At 43.3% G+C, this 20,780-nt stretch overlaps 1 protein-coding gene across 2 annotated transcripts in view; it reads left to right on the top strand.

The window, feature by feature from the left end:
• The first annotated feature begins 309 nt into the window (after positions 1 to 309).
• SVOPL (SVOP like) overlaps positions 310 to 20,780 on the top strand; it is a 61,012-nt gene continuing 40,541 nt past the window's right edge. For both annotated transcript variants that reach the window (XM_077781049.1, XM_077781048.1), the window contains exons 1-8: positions 310 to 391; positions 571 to 662; positions 4,347 to 4,445; positions 9,506 to 9,577; positions 11,622 to 11,746; positions 13,295 to 13,358; positions 16,469 to 16,594; positions 19,144 to 19,272. In XM_077781049.1, coding sequence (XP_077637175.1) covers positions 310 to 391; positions 571 to 662; positions 4,347 to 4,445; positions 9,506 to 9,577; positions 11,622 to 11,746; positions 13,295 to 13,358; positions 16,469 to 16,594; positions 19,144 to 19,272 — 789 coding nt within the window. The remainder of the gene's footprint in view (positions 392 to 570; positions 663 to 4,346; positions 4,446 to 9,505; positions 9,578 to 11,621; positions 11,747 to 13,294; positions 13,359 to 16,468; positions 16,595 to 19,143; positions 19,273 to 20,780) is intronic.

Genomic DNA, 20,780 nt, shown 5'->3' on the forward strand with positions numbered 1-20,780 from the left:
CGACTACTGTGATTATTTCTCTGGGGCAGAGGCCATCTTCACTCCCAGTTAGAGGATGCTATTGGCCAAATTGTTTAGAGCTCACCTGGTCCCTGACTCAGGGTTGATCACTAGCCATTGGGGCCCAATGGTCTCTTTTGGCCATTTGACCTCTCCATGTCTCAGGCTTCTCATTTGGTGATAAATTAGAAAATCTACCTCATAGATTTTCTGTGCAGGTTAAAGGAAAATGTCTATTCTACTATATATTTTTCTTCTTCCCTCTTCTTCCATCAGGAAGCTGTGTGGGAAATTTAGACCATTTAGAACATGGCAACCAAGCAGACAGAGCCGGTCACCATCATTAGCCTCCGGAACCTGAGCCTGGAGACCCCAGAGCCACAGCAGAAAGGTAAGATAATCACGGGAATCTCATATCCTGAAGCTGCTGTTTAATTTTCCCCTGTATTTATTAGTTTTTATAATAACAGATTGGTTTCTCCACATCTTCCTCCTCATTATTAGTGAGCAGTCCCCCACATACATTCCCTTTTCACAGAGGCTATTTCTCACTCTGCCCTTCCTTGTTAGAGTCAAAGACGTTTACCGTGGAAGATGCTGTGGAGACCATTGGATTTGGACGTTTCCACATTGCTCTGTTTCTGATCATGGGCAGCACTGGGGTAAGTGCTCCTCGGAGGTCATTTGAGTCTCCAAAGCTAATTCATTATTAGACACATAGGGTCTTCTCTGACCTCCAGCTCTGGAGTGTCCATTCAGGGAAGGGAGTGACAGGAAGCAGGAACCCAGTGAGGTGGTTAATTCAACAATAATTGTTCTCTACCTGTGGCAGGTGTCTGGTCAAGAGTGGATAAATTTCTGTGTCTTTTTGTTCTGGGAATTCAATATTAATTTGTATGTATTTATTTTTAAATGCGTAATTATTTATTTTGAGAGAGAGCAGGTATGTTTGCACTTGCGCATGCGTGCAAGCACCAGCAGGGGAGGGGCAGAGAGAAAGAGAGGGAGGGAGAGAGAATCGCAGGCAGGCTCCATGCAGGCCCCAGAGCGGGGCTCAAACTCACAAATCGTGAGATCATGATCTGAGCCAAAACCAAGAGTGGGACGCTTAACTGACTGGGCCACCCAGGTGCCCCTCAATATTCATTTTTTAAAAATCCTTTAACTCTCTTCTTTCTCTGGGAAGAGAGGAGAAAACTAGTATCATACTAAGTAAAATGGGGCACATGGCCCTCAAATATTTTGTGCATAAGCATCCCATGGGACATCTGTTGTAATTACGGATTTCCAGAACCTTGAAGTGGTACTGATGAAGGTTTGCTATTTACCATCAGCTATTATGAGAAAAGAAGAGTGAGCTCGGCCTCAGGGCTTTCACTGACAGTGAGCCCACTACAGACAAAACCACTACAGCTTCCTCCCATTTTGCATAGGTGCGCTGAGAATATGTTAGGAATATGATAGTGATCATGAGACACAGTGGAGAATCTGAGAGAGGGGGTCCGCATGACAGTGGTTTAAGGTGGGAGACGAAGATGGCCATGAGACTAGTGAATAAATAATAGCCCTGACCCTCACTCTCAGCTAAATGGTTTGAGAAAAAGAGTGATGTGAGCTGGAGGTGGCACTTGACACGTTCTGAGGCATCATTGCAGTGTCCCTGCACTCTCAGGAAGCAGTCCAGTAAAGGACAGAAATGCAAGACATGTCCTGGCCCTACTTTTATGATACCAACAATACAATTTAGAACATTTCTTCACCTATAAAGTAATATCTCGCCTAGGCTCCAAAACGTTAAGATTCCATATTTCAAGGCATGAGCGGGTATGAATGGGCAAAGTGCTAGCCTAACTTTCCTCTACTGTCAACCAGAACATTTCTACTTCTGTTTTTCATATTTGGTTTCCAGTATGGTTTAATTAGGTGGCCCCCTTGGCTTAAACACTGCTAAACTCTGCATCTTTTACCTTCAAATATATTGAGAACCCTGTATTTTCTTCCGTAACAGCAAGTGAAAAGGATACACAGAATTTTTTGCGTTCCCAAATCAAACCATCTGTACAAAGAGAGTGCATTCTTATTGGTTATTATTTGTATTGGAAAGATGGTACTGAGGGCATGCCTGGGTGGCTTGGTCAGTTAAGCATTCGACCCTTAATTTCAGCTCAGGTCATGATCTAATGGATTGTGAGTTCGAGCCCTGTGTCAGGCTTCGAGCTTACAGTGTGGAGCGTGTTTGGGATTCTCTCTCCCTCTCTCTCTGCCCTCCCCTGCTTATTTTCTCTCTCAAAATAAAAACAAACTTAAAAAAAAAAAAAGGAAGATGGGGGCACCTGGGTGGCTCAGTTGGTTGAACATCCGATTTCGGCTCAGGTCTGATCTCACCATTTGAGAGTTTGAGCCCCACGTTGGGCTTTGTGCTGACAGCTCAGAGCCTGGAGCCTGCCTCAGGTTCTGTGTCTCCCTCTCTCTCTCTGCCCCTCCCCCACTCGCACTCTGTGTCTCTCTTTTTCAAAATATAAATAAACATTAAAAAAAAAAGATGCTGCTATTGTACCCCTTCCCAAATGATACTTATCACCTCTATATAACTAAGCCCTGATGTCCATATCCAGATCCATGTTTGTGGAGAATGTGAGAATGTGTGTCTATTGCACATATATACTTGATGTTACTGTGAAATAGCTTCTGGTTTTCTTTAAGTGTTTTATAAGCCGCTTAAGTTCTTCCCAACCCTTCAAGATCGGAAGGGCTGTTTACCAGGTCCGTCCCTCCCTCCGTCTCTCTCTCTCTCTCTCTCTCACACACACACACACACACACAAGTGTTTAATTGGGTGTTGTAACCAAATTCCTCCCCTGTTTTTAGTATGGGCTGCTTTGGATGGATCTTCTCATCATGTGTTGACAATGATGGGCATGGCTCCTCCTGGCCATGGTCTGTTAAAGTTCTTGGTCCGAGGCAGTGGGAGCACTAGTTGGATTTCAGGGCCTCACATGACCAGGGTATGTGTAATAGCAGCAGCACGGCCTCAGTCTCTGACCAGGCCATCCCAATGTCCTCTGAGGTCTTCTAAGATCTACTTCTTCTTCTTTTTAATGTTTATTTTTGAGAGATAGAAACAGAGCACAAGTGGGGAGGGGTAGGGAGAGAGGGAGACATAGAATCTGAAGCAGGCTCCAGTCTCCAAGCACTTGAACCTGTGAACTGGGAGATCATAACCCGAGCGAAAGTCAGATGCTTAACCAAATGAGACACCAAGGAGCCTCTAGATCTTCTTATACAGTGCTGCTCCATGATGCCCCCTCCCTAGGTCCCAGCTTGTCCCTCTCCCCTAAGCCTATTAGAGTAGGGCAGAGCTTTATCCCTTATTGGCTTACTTTCTCCTAAGTCCATTTAGAGGAGTGGAGTCCTGATTAGTATTGACCTACCTGCTCTGTATTACTGAGAGGAATATGTTTAATAAATCAAACATCTTTCTGAGGTTGTCATGCCATCTCTTATTCATTATACTTTTTGGGCTAAGACATACCAGCTCTCTGAACTCTAAGCATGACTGTAATACTCTCCAAGAAGAGACAAGCTTTTATGATACCTTTCCAATTCCCATGTAGTAGCTAACACCACTATACTTTGTTCATCCCAGACCTTCAAGTTATAAATATGCAAATAGACCATAATACATAATCCACATAAATATCAGTTCTTCCCTAACATCTACTTCTTCCTTTCCCTGAGAGATAAATTCACCCTGTAATGGATTGCAAGAAATGAACAGAGGATGATATTCAAACTTGCTATTTATTAGCACAGAGTACACTGAGTTTGCTGAATAGACACTGTTTCCTGATGATGAACTCTTTGTTCTGTACTTGCTGCTTTAAGTTCTTCTGGTTTTCATGAAGCTTGCCTTCTGTCTCACCTTCTTGAGTGCAGAGACTATTTCACAAGTCTATCTGCAAGGGCTATGCCCTGAGACTTTCACAATCATCAGTATGAAGCGCAAAGCTAGGTTGATGTAGATGCTGGTGGTTAGCTAGGTTATCCCACTAGGTAAGTGACTGCCCCCTCCCCACCCCAACACCCTCCTAGTGCTGCAGTGCAAATGCATGGATCAGCAACATCACAGATGAATACATGTCCTCAATCTGTGGGAACCTAGCTATTACATCTGTGAAAGCCAAAGTTCTATACTTCTTTATGCAACTAGAAGTGCCAAGTGGGTTCACAATAGGTGCTCCCTAAGCGGGGGAGGGGAAAGGAGAGGGTTAGGATTAGAAGGCAAATGTGGGAAGAATTGATGAGAAGCTAGCACTAAGATATGGTATTTTCTCTCCTCTTTTAAGGTTGCCGAGGCCATGGAGATCATGTTAATAGCAGTCGTGTCTCCTGTCATCCGCTGTGAATGGCAGCTGGAGAATTGGCAGGTGGCATTAGTGACCACGGTGAGTGCCTGCTTTGAATAAACCAGCTTCTGTTCCCCTCCCTCCATCCCGCAGGGCTGAGAGCCAGAGGCTCCCTCACTGTTTGATGTGTGGCCTTGGCAGGGTCAGAATGCCATTTTAGGTCTTTCTCTTTCTTTCCTCTACTCCTGTAGGGAGCACAACCTTGAACTGCTTGTTTTCTAGCCCCTAGCAAGAGGCTAGAAGAGACCGATGCAAATCAGAGAGAGTAGCCCTTAAGTCACAGATTAGTTATGGCTTGAGTAAGACTGCAAATTAGTTGAACCATAGTGACTTAGGCAATCATCAAATCACCGTCACTGAGGTGAACTGTATTATGCAAACAACTTTCCTCAGAGATCATTACGAATAGCTTTATGAATTGCACCCCAAGTTTTGCCACGGAGGGAATTAAGGATATTATATATCATTGTTTCAAAAGGTATTTATTTAGTGCTGATGGATGGCCCACAGGCTCTGTGTGCATACATGCACGTTGGAGGGAGTGCAAGCAGTTCCCTGTTGCCTGAATAGAAAGTCAGGAAGAGAGAGCAATGGAGACGAGTTTGCAGAGACAGGTGGGGGCCAGAAGCATCTTGGAGTCAGTGCAGGGACTCCATTCCGGAGACCACTGTAGGCCCCTGTGCCCCAACTTGGGTCAACATGTGCAAATCCTCCAAGCAAAACATAGTCGGCCTGTATGATAGTTTTTCAAATTACTGTTTTATGTAACAAGAATCAATTTCATCCAAACACATCATTGACTTCATAGTCATTATGTATTTCTCATTAAATGGATATTAAAGTCTACTTCCTATCATGCAGAGCTCTGGTAAATCTTTGTCTTTTTTTAATCTTAAAAGAGGTTCTTCATGCTTAAAATGGTGGAGGCCACACTGTGGATGACAGGGAGCCATTCAGGGGCTTTAAGGAGGGACATGGTCAGCTTTCCAAGAGCTCCGAGGAGATAAGGTTGGAAGGTAGACAAGTTAGCAGTGGTAAAGCGGCAGAGTGGTTGGACGTGAGGAAGCGTGTTCTGCAAGTGTTTAAGAGGTCCCATGAGCCAAGGAGGTAAAAGAAGCACAAGGTGAGGAGTGGAGAATTGTTGTACTTGGGTATTTAAGCTGGTTTTCATGAAGTCAGGACTTAAGAGAGAAATACAGTGAGCCAGGTGCCAAGATGCTCACTGAAAGGGGAGTGTCAGGAAGCAGGTAGGCGGTGATGGGTACAGGATGCAGAGTCACACGGCAGAGGTCTTGAAAGAGGGCGAGGCTCTGTAAGAGAGTAAGTTATGGCCTGAAACTGGCCATGGAGAATGCTGGAAGTTTTCCCTAGCTCCCGAGCCTTCTGCGGATTATGGGCAGAGAGCAGCCTTGGCTGCTTCTGGGGAAGGGGTGTCCCTGTCTCTCACTTGGGAATTCCTCACCTGGGAATTCTCATCTGTGCTGGGAGCCAGGAACCTCATCCCCACCTCAGCAACTGATCTGAGTTCTCCCTTCAGGTGACATATAATGTCCACACAGTTGTGGTGTTCTCTGTGTCGTGGAGGCCAGGAACTAATAGAGCCCAGTTGTGTACTCAATCCCAGCAGCAAATGCACAGATCTACTTATTTTCTTACGTCTATTTCCCTCTTTAAAGTTCCATTTTAAATTTTGTTGCACTTGTTCCTTTTTTTTCTTTTAAGTTCTAATACTTTTAGGGGTACCTGGGTGGCTCTGTTGGTTGAGCATCTGGCTCTTGGTTTCAGCTCAGTTCTGATATCAGGATTTGGGCGATCGAGCCTTGTGTCAGGCTCTGTGCTGCCGGTGAGGAGACTGCTTGGAATTCTCTCTCTGTCCCCCCCTCTCTTTCTCTGCCCCTTCCTCACTCATGTGCTCTCTCTCTCTCTCTCAAAATAAATAACCTTAAAAACATTTCTAGTGCTTTTTTTAAAGGTTTATTTATCTTGAGAGAGAGAGAGAGAATCCCAGGCAGCTTCCACCAACTGAGAGATCATGACCTGAGCTGAAGTCAAGAGTCAGCCGCTTAACTGACTGAGCTACTCAGGTGCTCCCAAAGTTCTACTACTTTTAGAAGAGGGAAGGGGTATAAATAAAAATAGCTAAAGGCCTTACCTGGGCTTGTAAGTAAGTGACTCAGCCATTTTTCATTTTTTTCTATGTACAAAAGGTAGTTGCAATTTTGAGAGCCTTCCTGGTCAGTCCTGTCCCCGTAGAGAGAGTACTGTAAGGTTTTGTGTAATTACAACTGCACCACGCCCCAGCTGGTCTGTGGCTGTGCACAGCCTCTTTCCTGAGGATGCTGGGAGAGCCAGCTGCGGTGTCTGCGTCTGTCACTCCCACAAAACTATATTACATGGTTCGCTTTCTATATTTACAGCTGAGACTTCATCGGTTGCATTTATGTTGTTTCTGGTGGCATCTAAGGAGGCTCCCTAACATCAGCTGTAACACGACTTCCTTGTTAGGTGGGTCCCGGCTCAGAGAAAGTTCTCTAGGGAATTCATGTCACCCCTCATGTGACCATTTCTTGCTCGTAGTTGACTACGAGCTGACTACCTGGCTAACTACCTGGCTGACTACCATTCTTTAGTGTCTTTCATCCTGGCTTTCGTGTCTGTGAGTCCCATCCAACGTTGGCAACTGTACTCTGGGCTCACTGGCCACAGCCTTGCTGACTGGAGGGGCCTGGACCACTTCAGCCAAGAGGCCACATTTTCATCATCTCCCAGGCTCCCCATCTCCCAACCCAGCGCCGCCTTCTGGCCAGCCTGGCCTGAGCAGTTAACTGTAAAACCTTGAGGAAGAATTAAGGTTCCTCATGTTTTATGGATGAAGAAACAAAACTTTCTGTGGTGCATAAAACAGAAATAGAAGAGTAATTTTTATGCTAAAAATAAGTACCTGCAGAGAAAGCAGACCCTTCAAAGAAAGGGGGAGAGACAGGGAGAAAGAGTGAGAGAGTTTTATGTCTTCATGCCTCTGTGCGATCTTCCAAATAGGATCAGCGTTCACAAGCTTTGGGGTTCGTATGGACTTTGAGTCAAAGTTTGTGCTACAGGTATGCTTAATAATAAACAACTCACCCTTAAGAAAGTCATTTCTTTACACCGAATGGGAAGAAAAGAAGAAAAAATTTTTAAAAACCTGCCACTGATGGGAGAGAACAGAGTAAACCTTAAAGTTAAACTTACTTGACTATTTCCTTCACCTGTATTAAAAAGTTAATTAAATTTAATCCAGTTGCAATTTAGTCTATTAACCCAACATAGTATCTCCATAAACAAAAGGGTTTTAAATCCAAAGAGCCACTTTCCTCCTTGCCCTGGGTGGTTTGTGTCTGACCTCCTTTCATTCAACTCTGGTCAATTCTTCTTCCTTCTTGGAGGGAGTTTGATGATTTCATAATAGAAACTGCTTAATTTCAGGGATACCCACATTTTGATATTCACCAACTGATAGGACTTTTTCTTCGGAGGCTTCACACCCAGCACAGAGCCCAATGGAGGACTTGAACTTAGGACCTGAGATCAAGACCTGAGCTGAGATCAAAAGTTGATGCCTAACTGACTGAGCCATCCATGTGCCCCACTGATACGATTTTTTTTAAGTTTTCAAAAAATTAAAAATTTTTTATTTTTTATTTTTGAGAGGGGGTGACAGAAAGAGGGAGGGAGAGAATCCCAAGCAGGCTCCACACTGTCAGCGTGGAGCCTGATGCGGGGGTTGAACTCATGAACCAGGAGATCATGACCTTAGCTGAAGTCAAGAGTCAGATGCTTAGCCAACTGAGCCACCCAGGCGCTCCTGAAATGGTGGTGGTGTTGTTTTTAATTGAGTGGCTGACATAGGGTTGACATTAAAATACGTATATATGTTTGATAATCAAGGCCATTAGACAAAGAGAAGGAGGTAAAAAGTCTTGTCATCAACTACCATCATCTTAAAAAAAAACACATTAATACTACAATCAGGAAGAAAATTATTCCAGAATTTAAAAAGCCCTTAATATTTAATAAATTTAGATTTATTCAAAATATATCACATTGATCTTATTTTTACCATTTTTCTGAAGATCAATTAGATTCCATGATAGGACAGCATCTATCCCAAGACTGGCATTTAGAAAGTACTGACTTCTTCCCCCCTCCCCTTCTATCCTGGAAAGCACAGTGCACAGAGGAAAAACATGGCTTTGTGTTCAAGAATAGATATGATTGTTTTTATAGTTCCTTGTGGAAGAAATGTGTTTCAGTCTTCCTTAAGACGAGTAGGGAAGGGAGAGAGAAAGCAAAGCAGGCAGAGAGAAACAGCTCTCTTATGAAAAAGTCTTAGAAATGCAAGCTAATACCTTTCCTTTGATTACCCTAGAGGCAATCAGTCAGAGATCTTACTAGAAAGGAAAGCTAGTGAAGCTTGGAACTGCTTGAAAAAAGAAAAATAAGTAGCCTAAAGGCACAGACATCAGATCACAACTCAGGCCAAGTTAAAGTGCTGGTATCCTATCTAGCTTCTTGAATTTTATCAGCATAGGCCAAGCCATAGTGAGAGCAAGTAAGAAAAAGAAATAGATTTATATTAGTTTTGAAGAGTGTTTCTAAATGAATGATTAGTTTTGATATTTGTTTAAAGTTTCTATTTACCTGTGATAACACAAAGGGAAATTGCTTCTAGAAGTCTCAACTTGTGTGTGGCATAAGGTAGGTCGTGAAGGAATAGAGTTTTTCTCTTAATTCTTAAAATGGAAATTTGCGGTGATACATCTGATTAGAATGAGGCCAGTGCTGTCATCTTGGGTCACAGGGAAAGCAATGACCTGTTCCTTCGACTCCGTGGAGTCGCTGCCTCCAGGTGTGGGGTGAGCCTAGGGGAGGCATCAGCCTCTGGAGCCCTGAGCATGTGAACCAGAGAAGGAAAATTTTTGTGAACACACGTTCTTCATCTTCTACCCCTCACACATTTCCAATCAACTTTTCGTTAAGACGGATGAATGGGAAATGCAGTAATCAGCATATTATTGATAGCCTGCCTACAGGATAATTTTTTCTCACTCCATCTCCAGATGGTGTTTTTTGGCTACATGGTATTCAGCATCCTCTTTGGCCTTCTGGCTGACAGATATGGCCGCTGGAAGGTAGGTTGGCCTTGAAGAATAATTTGTAATTCTCTTTTGTGTATTCTTTTGTGACGATGCCCCCACTGCTTCTTTCTCTTTAAAAATTTTTTAAAAATTTATTTTGAGAGTGAGAGTGAGAGAATCCCAAGCAAGCTCCACATTATCAATGCAGAGTCAGATGCAAGGCTTGATCTCACAAACTGTGAGATTATGACGTGAGCTGAAATCAAAATCGAGGGTCTGACGTTTAACCGACAGAGCCACCCAGGTGATCCACCACTGCTTCCCTTTAGTGCACATGTATCTATCAATAATGAAGATAGAATGTGGAGGAACGTCCTTCTCTGTCACCACGTGCCTGAATTCCAGGCTTGGCTTCTTGCTTTCTGAGGTATTTTCCTAAGGTACCTGTCCTTATACCTGATTCCCATTGTCCATGTATGGAATTGAGGGATGTGCATAGTTAGAAAATATTAGAGTGTAGAGATTTACACATATAAGCATAAGCAGCTTGACATTAGTTAACTTTGATATCGCTTTGAAACTAAGCCACTTGCTCAAGGTCACACACCTACTAGGATTAAACAGTATAAACAGTAAGACATAAATGTATATCTTCTGGCTTTAAGCCTCGGTCTCACTCTTTTTTCTTATCTGGTTTCTGGTAGGGAAGGCCTCTCTAAACATAAGCACAAGAGAAGGGGTGGGGGAGCCCCAAAGGAAAATAACTAAAGAATTGGCTGTATGTTTTACAGTACTCAAAATAAATAACATAGACATTCACAAATTAATATGAAAACACAAGCATCTCAAAAAATGCAAAAACCACAAGAAGACATTTTACCAAAAAACAAAAAAGAAAAAGAAAAAGAAATACAAATGGTCAACGGATCTTAAAAAAAACATTCAAAAATGGCAGCTCCCAAAAGGAAAAATATCAGCAAGCATACATTTTTTATTACCAAATCCATAAGGAATTTTCTTGTTTTAGAGAAGGTTGCAAGTGTACAGACACCTTCACGTACTTACTGGTATAGTTTTTCTGACCATTGGTTTGGCATATGAATCAAGAACCTTGAGAATACCCATTCTCCTAGTCTGATCATTTTCTTTTTTCCTTTTTTTAAAAAAGTGTTTATTTATTTCTTGAGAAAGAGAAAGAGAGGGAGAGCAAATACACAAGCTGGAAGGAGCAGAGAGAGAGGGAGAGAGAATCGCAAGCAGGGTGAGGGCAGAGCCCTATGCTCAAACTCACAAACTGTGAAATTGTGATTGGAGCTGAAACCAAGAGTTGGATGCTTAACTGACTGAGCCGCCCAGGCCCTTCTGATTATTTTCATTCTAGAAATCTAGCCTGTTTAGATTACCAGACAACCATAGAGATATATGCACAGACACTGTCACAGCTAATTATAATTGTGAGAAAACCTCAGCATGCAACTATAGGGGACGGGCTTATGCGTCATATTGCATGCATTCTAGTCCATCTTTCATTGGCATATTTTGCAGCCATTAAAAATATGCCTTCCCTTTCAAGCAGGGAAAATAGGATAAAAAATATGGTAACATTTTTCTTGGGGTTAGTATTTTCTTTGGGTTAGGGAGTCAAGCAAGTCAAGCAAGATTTAAATATTTTGTCTTTCTCTTTTTCTTCCATATTCTCTACGGTGAATTTGTACTATTCTTATAATTAGAGAAAAAGTAAATAACCTTAAGGTTTCTCCTCATACCCATTCTGACACAATGCTTCACTGTGCTCCTAGCGAGGGCAATTTTTTGCATCCTGATTTAGAAGTTTAGGCTCCACTCACCCGTTAGGGTGGATGCAATTGGGCAGTTTTGACAAATGGTCTAAATTTGGAATGCCTGGGCTTTCAGGCAATACAATGGTACTGATTGTGTTGCTTGAAGATGGGGAGAGATTGGTGATCTCCCTGTAGATAAGCTCCTCGGAGAAGCAAGCGTCCGGATGGAAATTAAAAATCACCTTCAGAAGTTAAATTTTCTCCTGTGCCTTCCTTTGATGCAAGTCCCACTAATAAGCCTCCTATTGTTGCTTCAGATTTTGCTCATCTCGTTCCTGTGGGGAGCCTACTTCTCCTTGCTGACCTCTTTCTCTCCCTCGTACATCTGGTTTGTCTTCCTACGGACAGTGGTGGGCTGTGGCGTGTCTGGCCACGCACAAGGGTAAGGACTTCAGCTAGAGGTTGCTTGGGAGAAAGACGCGTACCCACCCCCGGATACTTACACATACTCTGTGGCTAATGGGTCAATAGCATCAATAAGTTGCAAATGTATAAGACCCCACGTGTGCTAATTAATTTTCAGCTATGGATTGATTGATTGATTGATGACTGCTTTTTTCACTAAGAGCTATTTGCTCATTAAATGACGTTTGATGGTGAGGCTGGCAGAGTGCACTAGATTGAATGCGTGTCAGCTTTTCTGTCCCTAAGGCCGATCTTTATCTAAATGCTAAGACTAAATGCTAAGCCGAAGTGCTATTTGAGGTAGGAAACAGATACGATCTATTCATTTCTTGAGGATTTGTTGCAAGAATTTAGTTTGATTAGAAGCACCTTTAACATTTAGGAGTTACTGTTTTAGAGTGCCATTGCCCTGTGACCAAACACCGTGTCTAAGTGCATTTGCAAAGCAGAGGGAGAGCGCTGAAGGAGATCGCTGCTGCTTGTCCTCATCTGCCCTGGGATAAGTGTGCGGTGTCTTCTTGTGCCTGCGCGTGGGAAAGGCATTCTGCTGAAAGTTCAGCAACTTGGAGCCTCCCTTAAATTAGCAGGGCCCCTCAGGCTACTCTCTCCTGGGTGCCTTGGAGCAAGTTACCCTTAGAATATATTAAGAGATATCAGAGCACCTAATTATTACCTTAATGTGTTGGGGAGAGATTATTCTTCCCTGGGGCAGAAATTAAGCCCCACTCTGAGTTTTTGAATTTTAAAACATCCCTCAGGAAGCAGCCCAATAAATCTATCAAGAAAGCCCAAATCCTACTTAATAACCGCAACAGAGAAGAACAATTAGAAAACTGACGGAATATGAATCTCTCTATTTGTGTACACACAAAATTAATATGTACTTAATTAGAAACCTGTGCTTTGACTGTCTTCATTTGTTGTGGCAACTACTTACTTTCTTTTAGGTGTATTTTAATTTCCCAACTATGTTTTAGAAAAGGATATCAGACTTGGCAAAACATTTTACCAACTTTGTGGGAGGTGGGGGAATGGGAGGGGAGCGCAAAAAAAAAAAAATAAGGCTCATCTCTCTTAAATGGTAGAAGGTTTAAGATAATATTGGTAATAAACAGTAAGCAGAGGAGCAGCTCTAAATTTCTTATTGTTCTCTTGTGTAGATATTAGCTCTGTTAGCAATTATACAGCAAACATAATTGTTGAGGAAAAACTTCTGTTTTCCTTTATACACTCACACTCAATACTTCTGACAAATCTGCACTTCGGACACTGAGTGTGTGGGTTATTTACACACTGACTCTGTGACTAAAAACTGCATCTAAGTGCATTTGCAAAGCAGAAGAAGGCCACTGGAAGAGATTGTTATATGTATATAATATAAAAGTATATATTTCTTGCCATTTCACAATGATGAACTCTACAGTTTTTAATTCTTTATCTCTGTGACAAGAGAAGTTATGATTTTTAAAAGTTATTTGCTTTTGTAAAAACAAATTTATTCCCTTTCCCCTCCCTTCCTGCTTAGGCTAATCATAAAGACTGAATTTTTGCCTACAAAATATCGAGGCTATATGCTCCCCTTGTCTCAGGTAAGGTAAAATAGAAAATCTACCTGGTCTTTGGATCCTTAAGAATATGATGTACATGGTTTTTCTTCTGGCTGACTGATTGTTGATTGTTTGATTAGCACACTGCCTATTTCTTGGTATGAACCGGAGAGCACTGGCAATGCTTGATGCCAGAGGTCCCATTCCAAGCTATCCTGAGCCCTGGCTTCTATCATTCCAACAGTACCCTTTAGAACACAGTATCCCCTTCTGGGAAACATTCCAGTGGCTGGTTTCAGCAGAATGCGAGAAGGCCAGGAATGCATCTGGGATGCACTTTCCCCTTCCACTGAGTCTTCAGCGGTGGTCAGCGGGGTGGGTGGAGGACACAACTACCCCTTTATAGGACATCCCATTTGCCCTCCAGGGTTACTGGTGTCTGCAAGGCCATAATTGGCCCATGCCTGTGGGGACATGCTGTAAGTGCCTCGTCTGCCTGAGCCATCTATCCAGGTGAGAAGACTGGGGGATGCTTCCAAGCCCTCCCCAGGCCCCACTGGCCACTGAGGAGAGGTTTTCCATCTAGAAGCCATGTCAATGAATCGAGGTGCCCTTGTACCATTTCTGATGCTATCCTTATCCAGAAGCCCTGACTTTCAGGTGGCCCAGGAAAGAGACATCTCTTCTCACTGAAACATATGTTGGACAATAAATAAAGCAGTAGGAGAATATTTTAAAATTTATTTTAGGGAATGCCTGGGTGGCTCATTCGGTTAAGTGTCTGACTCTTGATCTCAGCTCAGGTCTTGATCTTAGGGTCATGAGTTCAAACTTCATGTTGGGTCTTGTACTGGGCATGAAGCCTACTTAAAAGAAAAAATAAGGGCACCTGAGTGGCTCAGTTGGTTAAGCCTTAGACTTCAGCTCAGGTTATGATCTCACAGCTCGTGAGTTCAAGCCTTGCGTCAGGCTCTGTGCTGACAGCTCAGAGCCTGGAGCCTGTTTTGGATTCTGTGTCTCCCTCTCTCTGCTCCTCTTCTGCTTGAACTCTGTCTCTCTCTCTCTCTCTCTCAAAAATAAATAAACATAATAATAATAATGAATAAAATAAAATTTATTTCAAATTTTTCCAATACTAAATTTAGGCAACTAGAAATGCGAAAGAATATAACAACTACTGGTATGCCAAGTCTTTACATTTCTCCCAGCTTTCTTCTGATCTTTGTTAAGGTGGATGCACATACTTTTGATACTTAGCATTTAGATTTTACACTTAACATTATTTGCTGGGCGTGGGCCTGCTCAAGCTTATGTGTGGACATTTTCTCTTCCACCTGCCATTCATTGGTATTCATTGGCATGCTTGCGGGTTATGTCTTCTCCTTGCTAGTCCTATTTTCCTGCTCTCCTTGGGTCATCTAATTAATTCCAATGGTTTTAGCTATCTATATTTGTAAACCCCAAAAATCTTTATCTGCAACCAAGAGCATCTCCTTGAACTTCAGTTGCAGGTAGCCAATAGACTACTTGATAGTCACTTAACTATCATATAGGCTCCACAAATATGATATGGATAGAATTCACCTCTTCATGTTCCCCTGAAACCTCTTATTTCCATGTTCCCTCTATATCGGGGACACAAACAAGAGCCATCCCTGACTCTTCCTGTTCCCTTATACCCATTCAAGCTGTCACCGAGTCCTGCTGATTCATCCCTTATTGATGGGCCCTCAACTGCAGTGTCCCATCAGCAAACCCTGTCACCTTTACTCCAATATCTGTGCCAAATCACCATTTAAAATTTTTTGCCATTTCGCTACTGAAATCCTTTACAGTGCCACATTGCCTGTTTTCTGCTCTACTGCCATGGCTTCCTCCTAGTCTCTCCAGAAAGTTCATCCCTCAGCACCCAAGTCACACTCCATGATATTACTCTTTTTTTTTCCCACAGTCCTTAGCACTTGCTGAAATACTCTTGTTCATTTTTTATGATAGAAGTATTTAGTGATAAAATAGTCATCCCTTAGTTAGACTCCCCCAAAGAGTCTTTTTTTAAATATTGTCTTCTCTCCATCTCTGTGAGGTGGAGTGAGGTTGTCATTTACTCTCCAGCTTCCAATGGGGAGATAATGCTAACACTAATACTTGGAACTGTTTGAATTCCCAAACTCATAAGGCCAGGCCAGAATTGGCTGCTATGTTATTTGTTGATGTAAAAAATTATCTTCAAGATACATTTTCAGTACAAAAAGCAATATTTATACCATGATGCCATTTGTAAAAAAAGAGAAGAGCAAGATATATCCTTATTAGCTTGTATGTGCTTAGAACAACTTTGGAAGGACACAAGAAATTTGGGAATATTGGTTCCTTCTGAGACAAGAACTGGATGGCAGGGAACTCAGAGCAAGAGAGTATTTGCAGTGTTTTCCTGTGCCATTTGAGTTATGAACCCGTGAATCTATTATTTATTCAACAGGGAAAGCAATGTCACTGTCTCAGGTTTTTAAAACTTTGGTGACATTACTCACCCCTTGTGTAGTGAGCCTTCCATTGATAGACAAGCACACTGAGCCACATTGAAGTGAAATGATTTTCCCAGTTCATTCCAGGTCCTGGAGGTCATGCTGGGAGCAGGACCTTAAAGACCTTCTCCCCCTCCCCCCTCTTCTTCTCTTCCCCTCTCTTCCTCTTCCCCTCTCACTCTGAAATGCTGGACAGAGAGGCTCCTGAGAGAGGTAGTGTTAGGCACATTGATAGGAGAAATTTTAAAGATTTTAATTCCAAGTAATCTCTACACCCAACCTGGGACTTGAACTTACAACCCTGAGATCAAGAGTCACATGCTCTACTGACTGAACCAGCCGGGCACCCTGATGGGAGGACTATTAATCTTCCATTCTCTCCCCAGATTTTCTTTCCTTTTTTAAAAAAATTTTTTAACATTTATTCATTTTTGAGACACAGAAATAGAGTGCAAGTGAGGGTGTATATGAGAGAGAGGGAAACAGAATCCAAAGCAGGGTCCAGGCTCTGAGCTGTCAGCACAGAGCCCTGTGCAGGGCTCAAACTCATGAACTGTGAGATCATGACCTAAGCTGAGGTTGAATGCTTAACTGACTGAGCCACCCGTGTGCCCCATCTCTCCCCAGGTGTTCTGGCTGGCTGGCTCCCTGCTCATCATTGGCCTGGCCTCTGTGGTCATTCCCAGCATTGGGTGGCGATGGCTCATCCGCATCGCCTCTATTCCTGGCATCATCCTAATCTTGGCCTTCAAGGTGAGGACGCTCACGGGCTCCCTCTGGCCCTCCTTCCAGTTGGGCCACTATCCCTCTTGCCCTGCAAGTACCTTCCTCACATCTGCTTCTTCCCTTTGCTCAAAACTGTCTCAATCCACTTCATCCTTCCCCTCCTGTATCCTGCCTTCTGATTGTTCATTCCTGGATGTTTTGTCTGACAACTCCTCCCTATTTGGGCTGACCCCTCTCGAAGCTTTATAGCTTGTAGTTGGATGCCTTGTACACATTCTCAGGCCACTGAAGACTGGCTAGTTTGTCCTTCTGTTCTCCTACTAATTTGCAGAATCCCCATTTTCCTTAGGTTCTCATAGAATTATGCTCATTGTTCAAAGTCGGGGTTGGCCACTCAGTGGAACTGGGATGTATTTTGTGTGTTTATCACCTAACACCATGGAATCAAAGAATTTGGGGTTTCAGAAAGGTCCTATGAGGACATTTATTTCATACCCCAACCCAAAGCACACATCCTGTCTGTGCTAGAATACTTCTGGCTTTGGGCATTTTAATTTTTATTTGAGAGAGAGAGACAGACAGACAGACAGAACAAAAACACAAGTGGGGGAGGCACAGAGAGAGAGAGAGAGAGACATAGAATGTGAGTCAGGCTCCAGGCTCTGAGTTGCCAGCACTGAGCCTGATGTGGGGCTCAAACTCATGAACTGTGAGATCATGACCTGAGTCAGATTCTTAATGGACTGAGCCACCTGGGGAATTTTTAGACTTCAGACTTTATAGACTACTTCCGTATGTTCCATCTGCAGGCAGTCCCAGTTCTTAGGAAGTTCTTTCTTCGGTTGAGAGGACCCTTCCTTCCTTACAAATTTACCTGCAGCCTTAGGACTTGTCTCTGAAAAACCAGAGGTCTGTCTTCTACATGATATTTTACCACATACTTAAGAATCTAGTCCAATCAAAGCTTTCCTTCTCTGAATTAAACAGTACCATTACCTTCAACTTGTTCTCATGACACCCGGTCCCAGAGCCCTGTCCATTTTTTTCTGGATGAGCCAGTCGGTCATTGTGATCATCTGTTACCTGATGTCCCACACAAGCCACAGGTGCCTGGGCTCAGGAGCTTAGTGGGCTTGGGGTTTCCCATGAGTAGCCCATCTGCCTTGCTTGGTGTAGTCTGACTGTGCTACTTCGTAGCCAGCTGCCTCCCACAGCTGGTGCTGCTGGGCTTCAGGTCAACTATAACCCAAGGTCTGTTCTGTGTGAGTTGTTTCCAAGTCTAGACACCTGAAAACTATTGTTGGACAATTGATATGTTCATTGTTCCTAATGAATAGTGTGTCTCTTAGGGTTGTGGGGAGGATTAAACAAGGTAATGTGTAAAGCTGTCTTCATGAGCCTAGAACATCAGCAGTTTTCAATGTGTATTAGCTAAACAACTATATTATTACCTTTTTAAAAATTATTAATTTGAGGGGCGCCTGGATGGCTCAGTTGGTTGTGCATCCAACTTTGGCTCAGGTCATGATCTCGCAATTCGTGAGCTTGAGACTGGCATCAGGCTCTGTGCTGATAATTGGGAGCCTGTACCCTTTTTCAAATTCTGTGTCTCCCTCTCTCTCTGCCCCTGCCCCGCTCATGCTCTGTCTCTCTCTCTCAAAAATAAACAAACATTTAAAAAATTATGATTTTGAATCTTGACCTCATCATTGGATCGATCACACTCACATTGAGCATATACCAGGCTCAGCATTAGCTTCCAAGGCTGAAAATAGCATAAGACACAGTTCTTGCCACCAAGGACCTCCAGCAAGAGACAGATATAAAAGCAAAAGGTGGTGGCACCAGTGAGACCCGGTAGGCGCCATTAACAGCTCTCCTCTGGGCGCGCAGCGGAGGGAGTGGTTTGTTCCAGTGGGATGGTGCTGTTGACTTAGGCCTTGTGGGCTGGAACGGCTTGCGTTTGGATGGCCAGACGGGGGAAAGGGCATTTTGGTGGGACTGCCGCATCAACCCAGTCATGAGGGTGTGAGATGCGGAACATATTTGAGGGAGAGTGGGGAGGCTGGGATGAGGGGTGCTGGGAAGCTGGCTCATGGCTGCATGGAGGAGGGAACACAGAAAAGGCCAGGAACGCGGTCAGAATAATCCCGGCGGCAGATGAGGAGGAGCCACTGGGTGGGGAGCGGAGTGCTGCTGGGGGAGGGGCTTTTCTGAGGAAGATCCAGCCGGTCTTGATGGGTTGTGAGGCATGAGGGACAGGAAGTGGTCCACGGTGATTCTCAAGGTCCCAGCTTCCAAGGATACCCATTTTCTGAGTATGGTGTTCAAGGTATTCAACAATAGTGTCATCAAGATGTCCCGCTGTCATCAAGATGGGACTGAAATAAGGAGAACACGACTCTGTTTGTTCTGGATCCACTTGGAATGCACAGGATGCCTGCTGTATGGCGTGGCTTTGTGCTTGCTTATCCTCCACCTCTGGAAACCGGGGTGGCCTGATGTGTGCAACAGGAACACCCGAGCCCCCGGGGTCCAGAGAGGTTACAACTGATGTACTTTCCTTCTGTGCCCAGTTTATTCCTGAGTCCGCTCGCTTCAATGTCTCCACTGGGAACACTCAGGCTGCCTTGGCCACGCTGGAGCATATCGCCAGGATGAACCGCTCCGTCATGCCAGAGGGGAAGCTGGTAGAGCCCATCCTGGTAAGTGCCCAGCTGGGAGGTCTCCTCCCCCCACCAGCCATGTCTGTCGTCCTGGGACAGACACGGGACAGTCGGAGGGGAGGGGACCTTTGCTCTGTAGTCCTGCCCTGGAGGTAGTAGAGAAAAGAGCAGAGTAGACTGGGACTAAACCAAGCTCCACCCACAGCCAGGCGGCCCTGGCAAATTGAGTTCCCTGCCTTCATTTTCTCATCTGTGAAATGGGAAGAGTACCATCTACCTTGCAGAGGCAGTCACATGATTTGGCATCATTGCTTATGTCAGTGAGAGATTGTTTTATAATTTTATTTTCTTGTACTGACCTTATAAATAATATAAAATGGTATAAATGATAAGCGGTATCAAACCTATAAACATCATTAAATAATGTTTTAATGATTTTAATTTAGTTTTTATTTTAAAAAATGTTTATTTATTTTTGATAGAGGGGAGGAGAGGAGCAGAGAGAATCCCAAGCGGCCTCTGCACTGCCAGCACAGAGCCTGACGTGGGGCTTGAACCCACGAACTGTGAGATCATGACCTGAGCTGAAACCAAGAGTCAGATGCTTAACCGACTGAGCCACCCAGATGCCCCTTTTTTAAATGATTTTTTAAAAACACAGTTTGGCATTTAAATTCTAAGGTTTCCAAGACTCTCAAGGTCAATTTGAAATCTTTTCTCACATGAGCCCTGACCACCCACCTGCAGGCAAGTCAATCAGAAGCTCTGGGAACTTTGACCCAATGGCACCCTCCTCACCCGTCTGGCCAACCTGGCAAAGCTTCTCATGAGACAAGAGTTAGCCTCCTGGTTATGGCTGGAATATGGTTACGGAGTGCTTGGCGAAACTTCCTTCTCAGTAGTTTATGCCTAATACTTATTTTGAAGTGAGAGGTGGGGGATAGTGATGGGGTGTTATGAGGAGTTTTGGGAAGTATAATTCACTTTATGTAAAGGTCAGAGTCTACTGGTGTTTAAGACTTTTGATTGAGTCAATTTTGGTAATGTATATTTTAGAATATTGTCCAGCTCATCTAAGTTTTCAAATTTATTGATGTAAAATTGTTCCCAGTGTTCTCTGATGAGGTCCAAAAATCTACATATGTCTCCTCCTTCATTTTAATGCCATTAATTTGTGGCTTCTCTCTTTTTCCTTGGTCTTCTTACTAACGGGTTTGTATATTAACTTCAAAGAACAAGGTTTGTTGTTGTTATTCTCTTTACTATTCTTTGTTTTCCTCTTTAGATTTTTATGTTTTTCTAGCTTCTTGAGTTGAGTACTTAGCTCATTTGTTGTCAGTCTTTTTTATTTTAAATGAAGGATTTAGCTACATTTGACAAGTTATTTTAGAGAGTAATTTTTTTTGTTTCTATTTTGTGACTGCTATGAATTTCTCTTTCACCCTTGTGTTATCTGTTAACCCTCTTTTTTACTCTTTGTTTCTAATTTAATTGCATTTTGGTCAGAGGATGTTTTCAATTGTTTGGAATTTGGAGACTTTTCTTCT

Source organism: Crocuta crocuta, unplaced genomic scaffold (genome assembly GCF_008692635.1).
Source record: "Crocuta crocuta isolate KB4526 unplaced genomic scaffold, BGI_CrCroc_1.0 scaffold228, whole genome shotgun sequence".
Taxonomy (NCBI): Eukaryota; Metazoa; Chordata; class Mammalia; order Carnivora; family Hyaenidae; genus Crocuta; species Crocuta crocuta.